The 12,260-nt window shown below is 42.4% G+C and overlaps 7 protein-coding genes across 7 annotated transcripts; 2 read left to right on the top strand and 5 right to left on the bottom strand.

Moving 5' to 3' along the window:
• Positions 1–966: 966 nt before the first annotated feature.
• Positions 967–1,119, bottom strand: SAMD00019534_113300 (hypothetical protein; the record flags this gene model as incomplete). Its single annotated transcript, XM_012893334.1, has 1 exon — positions 967–1,119. The coding sequence occupies one exon, from the start codon at positions 1,117–1,119 to the stop codon at positions 967–969; it is 153 nt and encodes a 50-aa protein (XP_012748788.1).
• An 831-nt stretch (positions 1,120–1,950) lies between these two features.
• On the bottom strand, positions 1,951–2,394 carry SAMD00019534_113290 (hypothetical protein; the record flags this gene model as incomplete). The annotated part of the gene is made up of 1 exon (XM_012893333.1): positions 1,951–2,394. The coding sequence occupies one exon, from the start codon at positions 2,392–2,394 to the stop codon at positions 1,951–1,953; it is 444 nt and encodes a 147-aa protein (XP_012748787.1).
• Positions 2,395–2,846: 452 nt separating this feature from the next.
• On the top strand, positions 2,847–4,652 carry SAMD00019534_113280 (hypothetical protein; the record flags this gene model as incomplete). Its single annotated transcript, XM_012893332.1, has 1 exon — positions 2,847–4,652. The coding sequence occupies one exon, from the start codon at positions 2,847–2,849 to the stop codon at positions 4,650–4,652; it is 1,806 nt and encodes a 601-aa protein (XP_012748786.1).
• A 321-nt stretch (positions 4,653–4,973) lies between these two features.
• SAMD00019534_113270 (hypothetical protein) lies at positions 4,974–5,229 on the bottom strand (the record flags this gene model as incomplete). Its single annotated transcript, XM_012893331.1, has 2 exons — positions 4,974–5,044; positions 5,127–5,229. 2 exons carry the CDS (start codon positions 5,227–5,229, stop codon positions 4,974–4,976), a joined length of 174 nt encoding a protein of 57 aa, XP_012748785.1.
• A 264-nt stretch (positions 5,230–5,493) lies between these two features.
• Positions 5,494–6,478, bottom strand: SAMD00019534_113260 (hypothetical protein; the record flags this gene model as incomplete). The annotated part of the gene is made up of 3 exons (XM_012893330.1): positions 5,494–6,183; positions 6,264–6,314; positions 6,434–6,478. The coding sequence occupies 3 exons, from the start codon at positions 6,476–6,478 to the stop codon at positions 5,494–5,496; spliced, it is 786 nt and encodes a 261-aa protein (XP_012748784.1).
• Positions 6,479–7,295: 817 nt separating this feature from the next.
• SAMD00019534_113250 (hypothetical protein) lies at positions 7,296–9,803 on the bottom strand (the record flags this gene model as incomplete). The annotated part of the gene is made up of 5 exons (XM_012893329.1): positions 7,296–8,156; positions 8,229–8,779; positions 8,854–9,030; positions 9,110–9,286; positions 9,362–9,803. 5 exons carry the CDS (start codon positions 9,801–9,803, stop codon positions 7,296–7,298), a joined length of 2,208 nt encoding a protein of 735 aa, XP_012748783.1.
• Positions 9,804–10,237: 434 nt separating this feature from the next.
• SAMD00019534_113240 (hypothetical protein) lies at positions 10,238–11,105 on the top strand (the record flags this gene model as incomplete). Its single annotated transcript, XM_012893328.1, has 3 exons — positions 10,238–10,352; positions 10,440–10,809; positions 10,892–11,105. 3 exons carry the CDS (start codon positions 10,238–10,240, stop codon positions 11,103–11,105), a joined length of 699 nt encoding a protein of 232 aa, XP_012748782.1.
• Between the last annotated feature and the right edge of the window lie 1,155 nt (positions 11,106–12,260).

Raw genomic sequence — 12,260 nt, 5'->3', positions numbered from 1 at the left:
TATGATGATACTGAGGTCGAAAGTCCCACACAGTCAAGAGACCAAAGAGACTCAAGTAACAAGATGATTCTACTTCGTATCCTACAATGTACTGATAATGGATGGGAACGAATGGTTGATGAGCTACTGTCACTCACACATAGAACCCAATTTACATTTACTGGCAATGAGTTGGTGAAGCTCAAACATCCAAGTAAGCTGCGCAAGCTACTACCTCTCATAACAGTCAACACGATACCAACATTAAGCATCGGTGCATGGCTGTCTCAATCATGGGCTCTAGAAATGGTTCAATTGATGGTTCAATGTACATTTGACCCAACTGACTACATTGGCCTACTTATCTATGTTCTCGTGGAAGCACTGACTTTCAATCACATGGCGGTACTCCTATTCATTATTGAGTCATTCAATCAACATCTTACAAAGTCAGGAACAGATATCGCTCAGGCAGTCCTTCAGCGACGAGACGCTCAATCACTATTCTTAGCATGTTGCACAGGTGGCAATGTAGATATGCTCGTTGTACTCCTTTCAATCATTCCTCCAACCGACACATACATTGATTGGAGAGCTGGATTCACAAAGGCGATCTTACACGGACACATTGAGATGGCCAAATGGATAATGACACACTACCCTGAATCAGCATTGTATCACCTGAATGTACTAAAGTATGCATTGGAAAAGGAGCACTTGGAATCGGTACGCTTTATCTTGGGGCTACCGAATACAACAGGCAGTGATGATCGGATCACTATCAGTGATGTACATCATAGTTATATATCAATCAAACTACTTGATACATTGATGGTACATCATAACTGTGTGTGTGACTTTGAGTATGTGATGGCTCGTGCTGTTATTGCAAAGGACCGATCAATAATCAATATGCTACACCGCAATCGAGATCAATTCAAGACCAACTATCGATTAACACTGGGCACTGCAGCTATAGTTGGTGACCTACACACTGTCAACATGATACTGGATAGTACCACCACAGTCCTTGACCCTCCAGTCACATACTTTGACGTCAATGGCAAAGTCCAGAGTGAGAACACCAAGGAGTGGTGGGCACAACTCAATCTTGACATTGTCACTGTGTTGTCCAAGCATGAGAGCTTTAAAGTCTTGGAACCTGAGGACCTTGGTCAGTTGATGGATTCGTTGGCCATGCCCACAAGAGGTTTGACAAGAGCTCTTGTTGGACAGTTCATCGAACGCACGCTAACTGGTGCTACTATCAACCAAAACTCACGCAGGTTGGACAAAGTACTGGTGGCAGCTGCTGGCACTGGCTCTCGCACACTCTTCAACCTGGTCATGACCAAGATGGCCAAGTGGATCAAATTCAAATTCCATCACATTAGTTATTCCAAACAATTGTTGATCAATAGGATGCTAAAGGCAAGTTTTGCGAGAGGACACACAAAGGTCACCAAGTTCATTCTCAAGATGTTCCGTCACAGGGTGACCGATGATCTAATGATAATCACAGACCCATCTCCTGTCAAATATATCATTTCCAGTCTTAAGATCTTCCTTCCCTTGTACCTCCAAAAAGTGATCGACCAGGCCTGTGAAGAAGGAAGAATCGATACACTCAAAGTGATCACGAAACATTCAAAGCAACCATTGATACCATCATTGAAGGCTCTTGGAAAGGCAGCATCAAACAATCGATATGAACTAATTGGTTACCTATTTGAATGTTCGAATGATAATAACAATGATGATCATGGCATACTCTGGAGGACAATGGAACCAACATCACTTGTAAGAATACTCAAGCACATGATAGCAATGGCTGGTCAACCAGGACATATTAAGGTGATCACACAATGTACAACACTGATAAACAAGTTGGAACAAACATAAATATTTGGATCAATTCAATAGCACTTGGTGAATATTTATTGAATATCAATCATTGAACTGGATCATTGATTAGAGGAAAAGCATGGTGGACACGACACCAACAATGGTGATCACTCCAAAGGAGACCAATGTAGAGGCAGAGTTGGAGAGTGTGCACAACAAGGTGTTGCCATCCTTGGGGTCGCAGGAATTACAGGTGGTTGTCATGACAAAGTCAGCTGGTTCATTGTTGACACAGGAGGTTATGTTCTTGTAGGTGCTAAATTGGGCGGTCTTTCCGTTGTTGCTGATGAGTCTGAGAGCGACGAGGGCAGTGGGCTTGTCATTACATGTGTCGGTGTAGTTGTAGCAGGTGTTGCCGTTCATTTGCTCGTAAGCCAACCAGTTGTAGGTGGATGGTGTTGGACACTTGACAATGGTATTATTGTTGGCATCACAATAACTGGCCCACCAGATTGGGTTAACATGTTGTTGGGCATCAACCATGTTGGTAGTTGTCGACATGACAAACATTAAAGTGACAATTATAGCTATCAATTTAAACATTGTATTATTATTATTTGGTATTATTATTATTATATATCTCTGATAGATTGAATTAATTATATTATTGATTTGTAAATCCTTTGGCCTTGGAAGTCACTTAAATAATCAAATTAATTTAATTTGATCAGCCAAGATCCTATCATAATCAATCATTAATCACTGAAAGATCAAATAAAATGATATATCCATTGGTCTTTCAACCTATTTAATCAAACTAATATTGGGACCAATCGTTCAGAGATAAACCTCAAGTTTCAAACTAAAGGAAGTTCAAAAAATGATCATTTTCAAAGATTCTTGATGAGTGTGGGAGGCATGACCCCACTTTCAAGCCATTGGAAAGATCATTGATCACAAATCTCAACACAGAGGACACAGACAGAGAGGAGTGCCTCACACAAATCCTATCTAGATAGTAAATGGACTCCTATGGAACATTCTCAACGCTTCACAGCGCATACTGTGACGAATGGTTGTCCATTGCATTCCTCCCACATGTCAAGCCCACGTTCAATACGGAGAACAACTTCTACGATCTGTCAGCGCTCAACTTGACAAAGGTCAACGTGCAGATTCTGCCCGTGGCAGAAGCCCTGCTCACCATGGACAGACAGTACCAGAACATGAAGTTTGCACTGGAGCGTGCACTATCAGACACCACCACAACAGACACCGAGCGTCTCATGTTGATCGAGACACATCAGACCTCCTTCTCAGCCTTCATCGAGAAGGAGCGTCAACTACTCGAACGCTCCATATGCGATATAGGCGGCAGACCACCCGTGTTCAATCAGAATCAATTGGTCAATGGCGAGGAACGCGACCTCGTTGTTGGCGCACGTCGAACGACCACCGCCGTCGTGGGTCGCACACGCTTCAGACAGGACGGCACCGTACTGGGACCAATCTCTCTGCTCTGGATCGAGTTCATGGCCCTGCTGGCAAAGATTGAAGACGCATCGGAGCGCACCTTCTACTATGAGTCCACCGTGGACAACATTGCCTACACAATCGTAGAGTGGCGCATCATGTTGGCCAACTCACAAAAGATCATCAACGAGGACAAGAAGGTCAAGAAGGTCAATGTCTACGATCACCAGTCCTCCTCATTTGTATCATCACCAATCAACACGGCAGCTGCACAGGCGTCCTCTCACCATCCCGGTGCATCATCGACACCAAGTGACTCACTCTTTGCTGGAATTGACATTGACCTGTCATCGATTAGCCATCATCACTCATCACATCATCCACAACAATCATCATCGTTGTCCAAGCACTCACCACCCAAACATCCACTACCTCCAGTACCCTCACCTGTCACCGTCTCACCATCCTCATCTTCTTTATCACTTTCATCAACAGACAACCAAGAGTCATCGAATGAACTACCACAACCACCACAACATCAATGGCAACAACCAGAGTCAAGGGAGCGAGTACAATCAGTAGGCTGGCACAAAGCAGTAGCACCATCAAAGTCTGTAAATAGTAGTAGTAATAGTAGTAGTAACACAACTGGCAACAACGACAATAGACAATCTGTTGTTGGACAAGACTCTATCAAGGGCAACAACAACACAGTCAGCAGCAACAATAGCAATAGCAGCGGCACTAACAGTGGCACGACAACAGGCGCTACTGTCACTGGCTTCAACCCTCTAGAGGCAATGATCAAGGGTGTGCCATCAGGTGGCATCATCAAACAGGGCTGGATGCGCAAGCAAGGTATCAAGGTTAAGTCTTGGAAGCGTCGTTACTTCATCTTGGACAAGAGAAAGACGATGTTGTACTATGACTATCACCCATCCGAGCAGCAATCACAGCAGCATCACCATCATCACAATGCACAACAGCATCAACAACAGCATATCTCTGCGCCACAAATGACCACGGTGATCGACACGTCGGTGGAGCCCTTGGACAAGTACTCGGACCACTGCCACTACGAACAGCTCAAGTACAAGGGATCGATCGACCTACACACTGCCATCCCCGTAGCCATCAAGCCCAACAACTGTAACATTAAACTCAACTTTGACCATGGCAACGCCAACAGTGGTGGCGGCAGGACTCCAGCGGCGAACTCTGGCAAGGAAGAAAAGTCTACCGAGGGCTACTTTGGTATCGACATCCATACACCAAAGCGAGTGTGGCATCTGGCCTGCGACTCATCCAAGACGATGGACGAGTGGTTGCTTGCTCTAAAGAGTACTCTTAAATAAATATATATATCTATCTATCTATCTATCTATATCTATATCTATATCAACAGTCGATGTTAACCTATGTCGTCGCGAATATATTATGTATCTGTTTATTGCAGTGTCTCCAATTGTTTCTGTCTGTTTTGGATCTTCTTATCCTGCAACTCCTTAACTTGATCTAAAGTATAGTAATGATAATGTCTTGATACATATGGTTTAAGCTACAAGAGATCATAATGTCAGTGTGTGTTTGGTCAATGATCGTGCTGAGACTTCATTCATTCATTCATTCGTTCATTCGTCATCTCCTATCTATCTATCTGTATATCTATTTATCTATCATACCTCGCAGTTTGTCAGGTCTGGTGTATTGATAACCTCCATCTTTGCTATATCCAACTTGAAACGACCTATTGACATATATTAGACATGTTAGTGTATGAACAATGACATCATCATTTAGTCATTGATGATTGATTGAATGATACATACCTGTTGATGAGATGGTACCCTGATTCCTAACACCTCTTCCTTTATAATAGTTCTTGTTACCCATCTTTGGGGTAAGGTTACCCAACAGTCTCTTGAACACCATTGTTGTATCTTTATCTGTATCTGTTTATTATGACTTTGACGAAAAGCCTTAGCATCACTTTTTTTATTCTGATTGAGCCAAAAAACGACAAAATGGAGTTCGAAAACACAACTTATTTCATTCTCACTGTGATCTGTGAGTAATAGGTTGTGTAAGAATGAGAAGAGTTATTTATTAAGTTATCGGAGTTGTCCTGTATGATCATACAGGATCATAATACATTGTTTGGAATACAGATGGAGTGATCGAAAGAGATGGAGGTGACTAGCTCTCTTCTTGCTCATCATTGACGACGGCGGCAGTTTTCATGATATCGGCATTGGTGATCTCAAACTTGACAGGACCGACCAGAGACGTTACACCAACAGTGAACTCGGAACCTTTGGTAAAGGCATTGTTGTAGATCTTGGGAATGGTGTACAAACCCTTGGAGACGACATCACAGCCCCAAATGTCGTGCTGACCATCCCTCGGCTTGAAGTACAGTGGCTTGAACTTCAAGTTACTGATGGTGTACTCGCCAATGTTCTTGAACGTGATAAAGTACTTCTGGTACTGCTTGCCCTTCTCGAACCATGGCAGCTTGTACTCGACGACACGCATGGTGACTGACTCGGCGCCTGGAATGGTCTTGTTGGACACGGCCTTCTTGGTGTATGGATCAATGTCACAGCGCTTAAAAATGACAATGTCATCGATGTAGAGTGTCTCTTGGAGCTTGTTGCCAACCGATAGCAATTGCAATCCATCGTAGAACATTGGGTCTACATTGTCCAAGTTGATTATGGCCTGTGTCCATGTGTTGGGCAGTATCTCTGTGGCATTGACCAGCATTCCATTTGGACCAAACAGCAAGTAGTCAAGGTTGATGGCCACATTATCATGTGTCAGACGAGCATATATCTTTTGTCTTCCAGCTACTCCACCATTCAACCATAAAGATATATATGCACTCTTTAGTATGTTTGATTGATTGATAGTTAGTATGTGTTGGTTAAAGATTGTGTGGCGACAGGTGGATAGGATATACATACAGTCTCTGGATCGATTGGATTGTCAAGTTTGAAGTGGAATGCTTCATAGTTCTGTGGTGTGAATGAGATGGAGTATTGTCCAGAGTGTACTGGGTTGGTACAGTTGTAACGGCCAGACTTTGCCCACGACCAATCTTGTACACCAAAGCTTAGTGAATCCTTAAAGATACTTTGACCTTCACCTTTAGTACATCTACAATGGACACTACCAACATTGACCAGACACACAGCAACTATAACTGTTATATAGATATTAAGATTCATTCCAAGGATTGGAAGTAGTTATTATTATTATCCAAATAGTAGTTAGGATGTTAATTGAATGATTAATGATGATAATCCGGACTCTGGATTATAGATGGACAATAGATAGTTGATCGTCGACGTGATTGTTGTTGTTGTTGTTGTTGATTATGATGATGATATTGGGACTCCAATCCTCCATCAATCATTTATAATGTCTGACGACAACGCGATCGATCACCTCGTGACCAACATCGTCCACTTGATCATCCATCCGTACACAAGGGTGTAACATGTCCTACAATGAGTAGATGGATACAATACTAAATCAGATGGCATGTGTGATCAATAGAAGGGGACCGTGTACATGTACATTCGAATGTTACAGAGAATGATTGATAGTCAGGTGATTGGCTGTCGGCACTATGTGTGTGTTAGTATGTGTTTGAATTCAATCAGTGTGTGTGAGTATGTGAGTGGGAGTGTGAGTGATGATGTGTTTAGAGGTTGGGGTGATCAATCAATCAGAAATAGCTCAAATAGATCAACACTCGTCTGATTATCACTATCAAGACAGCAGATATGATGTTGTGTCATGTTATGGATGGAGGATGGTGTTTCATTAATTACAAGTGATTGGCGCCTTATTACAATCAATCAGAAATAGACATTTCTGTTGTTGTTGATCCATGTCGACTGGAAAGGGCAACATCAAAATTGGTTATGGTACAATGTGCAATGTGACACATCAGACACGGCCAATATTCATTGTGTCCAAGGAGCCAGTGGCTATCCTTTGTTTTTGGTAAACAGTGATTGGATCGTTGAGTTATTGGTACAGCGCTGGAAGAAGTTGGTGATGAACGATTGGGTCATTGGCTGGCGTTGAGCATCGACTGCGTTGGATTGTGTTGAGAAAAATGATGATGAGGAGGAAGAAGAGGACTGGGTGGATGTGTCTGTAACAGGCTGTTGTGCAGTATGTACGACAATCGCTGTCGATGGTGTTGACACATCGGTTGTGTCTGTCTTTGATTTCTTTGTTGATCGAGATGTGGATTTCTGAGCGGGTGATGTCTTGTTCTTTCTATTGTTGGCACTTGTGTTACTGCTACTACTACTCTTGCTTGATGTTGATGATTTTGAAGAGTTTCCAACTGAGGATGTACTGGATTTAAGTTGTTTCTCTATCCATCGCTGTTGGCTTATGAACACTGGATCATTGAGGTCAAAGGATAGATCTGCCTCGTTGCTTCCATCATCAAACAAAACTAATTGTGACGATGAAGGCGTAGTTGATGATGATGTTGATAAGGTTGTTTTTGTTGTCGTTGTTGTTGTGGATGATGTTGAAGTAGGTGGTGGCAATGTCAACTGAGATGCATCTGACTGTGAACTGTCATAGTTAAAGTCAATGAGCTCGTCTATATCAAACACCTTCTTCTTATCCTTCTTGATCGGTGTTGTTGTGTTTCCCTTATCATCACCTCCAACACCAAACCATGACAGGAGTGTTGATGTTGTAGAACTACTCGTGTTGCTGCTGCCTCCACCTCCTTTGCCTGCACCACTACCAAGTGAACTGAAGAATGATGATATAGATCTTTGTTTTCTCCTATCATAGATATCATCAAAGTGTGACAATATACTCTGTAAGTGATTGGGATGGCCAGTCAGTTAGTCAATAACTTCTCTTCTTCTCTGTCTGTCCACACCACATACCTTGACCTTATGCTCAGTCTCACAGTCGACGGTAGGCACGATCTCCTGTGGCCTAAAGTGCTCGATGCAAGCCTGTAGTTCATTATAACTACTATGCTCAGAATAAGCAACACTGTAGAATACAGCATTGTTCCATTTGCGATAGGTGACTGCCTTCTTTGATTGTGTCCATCCAGTGGGACGGAAGCCAATGGCTCGTTTGTATCGTCCCTTGGACTGTGCCACCAGATCATTAAGTGTGTCCAGTCGAATGAGTCCCATAGACACTGCGTGAAAGGGTGTCTCGCTCTCATCCTTGGTGAAGATCTTCTCAATGTCCATGTCCAAACACTCCAGTGTCTGATACTTCTCATTTGACACACATATACGTCTCTTCTCTTGTTTGGCCACCTCTAGCAGGATCCTCTCCTTGCCAATGACGTAGGTGCCAAACAAAAACATCGTCTCTCCATCGTTCTCTCTCTTTACAATACTGGCTACCTCACCAATCACCTGTTGCTGAGGTGGGAATACATATTGAGGGTTGCAGAATGTGTTGTCCAAATACAGTCCTAAAGTGTATACAATGAGTCAGTCTGTCACTCGGTCGGTCGGTTAATTTGGAGTGAGAGTTGCGTGTACATACTGGTCAGCTGACATTCTCGCAATAGTTGGTAATCATTCATTCTTGGATGATACCTAAAGTCACCTGTGTGTAGAGTATACTCTCCATTGATGTTAAATAGGAACATTGCTGAACCTGGACAATGGTTGGCATCAAGTATAGCAACATCAACTCCTTCCAACTTCTTAAACTTGTTCCCTGTGTGTATGGTCAGTGCAAGATGTGAGATGGTTATTAGGTGACCATCAATGGATAGTATGCTTGATCGCGATCATACATGGTAGTGCTTTGATATATTTAGCATCGACACCAAGTCTTCTGTGAACGAGCTTACCAGTCTCGACGGAACAGTAGATTGAACCAAAGTTCCATGTCTTTGTTAAGCCAGTGTAATGATCCGAGTGAAAGTGTGTCAAGAAGTAGTGTTGATAATCAGATGACTTGTATTGGAATCCTAAATAAATAATGAGTAGGTTGGTAAGTATTCATCTCGCCCTGTCCTGTTAACGTTGAGACAAACAATACCTACCATCAACCATAAAGTTTGTGCCCTTGACCACCTTGAAGGCAGGAGCTATACGCTTTGGTTTGGGTGCTGGAGGTGTCTTTGGTGTCGTCTTTGGTGTCGTCTTTGGTGTAGTGTTTTGTGCTTTGGCGCCTTTATACGACGATCCCCACGAGCCAGATCTTCCTCTTCTCTGTACACTCATTGAATGAGGCGAGGTAGACTGTTGTGCAGCAGGCTGTGGTTGAAGTACATCATCGAAATCAAAGTCAAAGTCTACACTGCTGTTGATACTATCATTGAAACTATTGTTTGTTCCTGTTGTATTGTTGTTGTTGTTGTTGATAGAGTCATCAATATCATCGTCATCATCTAATATTTGAACTCGGTCATCATCGCTGATATTATTGACATCATCAATGTCAACGGGTGGACCACCAATATTGTCCTCATCGTCATCGTCCATGTCTGTCTGTCGTCAATTTATCTATGTTATAAGCCTGCGATTCGTGTGTTGGAAACATTGTTATGTTGGAAACAAAATTTGGCGGCATTGTTCTAAACATACTTTCAATTCTAGGAACTACAAAGTAGTAGACTACTTTGTGTATTTGTATAATAATAACATTAATTTATTAGTTCGTTGTTTGTCAAACAGTGTATTTTTATTTATCTAAATTATTCATTGAGGTTCAAAAGGTACAAGCGGCTAAACATTACAATTATATATGTCAGAAGTTCAGTTTTCATTATAAAATTAATTATCAAAATTGAGAGGTTGAACATCACTTGTAACAAACTTTGATCATCACCATTCTAATCATAATCATCCACACACATATTACTAACTTTATTGTACACATATACAAACATACACATATATATATATATATATAAATAATGGATTCAGACTACTCATTCTCATTGACAACATTCAGTCCTTCGGGTAAACTAGTGCAGATTGAACATGCCCTTCACGCTGCTGGTGCAGGTGGTTCAGCCATTGGTATCAAGGGTTAGTGATCATTGATATATCCTTACTTGATAGATTGAATATAGATCACTAATATTAATAATAATAATGAATATATAATATATATAGCAAAGAATGGAGTTGTTATTGTAACAGAGAAGAAGTTGCACTCATTGGTTGATGGATCATCAGTTCAAAAGATATCATCGATCACTGAGAACATAGGATTCGTATACGCAGGAATGGGTCCAGACTCTCGTGTCTTGATAAAGAAGGCAAGAAAGGAGGCTGAGAAGTACTATCAAACTTACAAGGCTAAGATCCCAGTTCTGCAGCTGGTCAGAGAGGTGGCCTCTGTCATGCAAGAGTACACTCAATCAGGAGGTGTGCGTCCATTCGGTGTGTCACTGCTCGTCGCTGGTTTCGATGAGAATGGTCCACACCTGTACCAGGTCGATCCATCCGGTTCATACTTTGCCTGGAAGGCAACTGCTATTGGGTATGTTCAATGACTCAAACATAACACAACACAATCATATACTAACATACAAGGTCATTCATGTGACGATACGTTTGTGTAGAAAGAACATGGTAAACTCAAAGACATTCCTCGAGAAGCGTTACAATGATGATTTAGAGATTGAGGATGCCATTCAGACGGCACTTATCACTTTGAAAGAAGGATTCGAGACACAGTTGACAGAGAGCAATATGGAGTTGGCTATCATTGGTGTGGACAAGAAGTTTAGCATATTGTCACCATCTCAGATCAAAGACTACCTCGCAAACTTGTAATTACACTAATCCAACAACAACCCACCTCGTCGTCATCAATAATCAATCCATCAACCCATTCCCATCAAATCACTCAACCAATCAATCAATCAACCCAGGCCCAGCACTCCAACAAGGCACGCTTTTCAAACAATCGAACATTATGATATGTTTAGGCAACAAGCTAGACCCAGATATAAAGACAATGGGTGTGTTCATTGCGAACCACCACAACTCATTACCTTGCTGTTGTTGATGTTGTCCACTCTTTGTCATAGGTGGTGTTGGTTGCTGTTGGGAACTCTCCAACGAACTTGGACCAAGCAACCATCAGGGAAGTCAGTTGAGAAGCTTATCTGAACGGAAACATGAACAGAGGGAAGGTCCGAAGTTAGCACACATGTCTACGGTGGGTATCCACACCAGAAGAACTGACGTCGCCACCATGGTGAGACAGTATTAGGAGTCTGGTGAAAGTGTGTGATATCGTACCAGTGGCCGTGGTACCACCCCTTTGTTGTTGTTGTTATTGTCAACGAGCCAGCCAGCCAAGAGGAGAGCTCCTTTCCTCCATTCCACCAACAACCTTGGGCGACATCCACTCGATGTGTTGGAATGTATCACACTCACGGCGAGAGAGATGGAGGTGGCAACACAATCCATCTACGTCAGGTGACATCATTAATGTTTGATGTTGGAGAATGTGATCACTAACATCGTTACGTCGGCCAATGGGCAATCTTATTCATGAAGGATGGATGGTTATTACCATAAACGACTTTAGTGTTGCCCTACACTTACATCAAACTCTCTCTTTGTGGGGGGCCTTACGAGTCAATCAACTTTACACACTCAATTGACAATCACACATACAATCACTGACAGCCATCGACATCGAGTCCACAACATATATCTTTGGTGGACCTGGGTGTATGTAGGAGTCTAACTAACTTATCCATCTGCGTTATTTTAGCTCATCGGCAGCAATCTCCACCACTAATCACACCAGTGACTACTCGAACACACACGATCCATCCTCCTTGAATTCCATGTTCCAATAATAAATGGGCCCAACCACAATCATTGGATGAAGGTCAGGTGAGTGTGTTAGTGTGTGTGGATGCCTGATCAATGTCAAATGATCGCAAGTTGGAGGGGTTTGTGTGTGTGTGTGTG

The sequence above is a fragment of the Acytostelium subglobosum genome (assembly GCF_000787575.1).
Source record: "Acytostelium subglobosum LB1 DNA, scaffold: scaffold32, whole genome shotgun sequence".
NCBI classification, from domain to species: domain Eukaryota; phylum Evosea; class Eumycetozoa; order Acytosteliales; family Acytosteliaceae; genus Acytostelium; species Acytostelium subglobosum.
The sequence above is the reverse complement of the archived record's forward strand: the minus strand, read 5'-3'. Positions and strand labels throughout refer to the sequence as shown.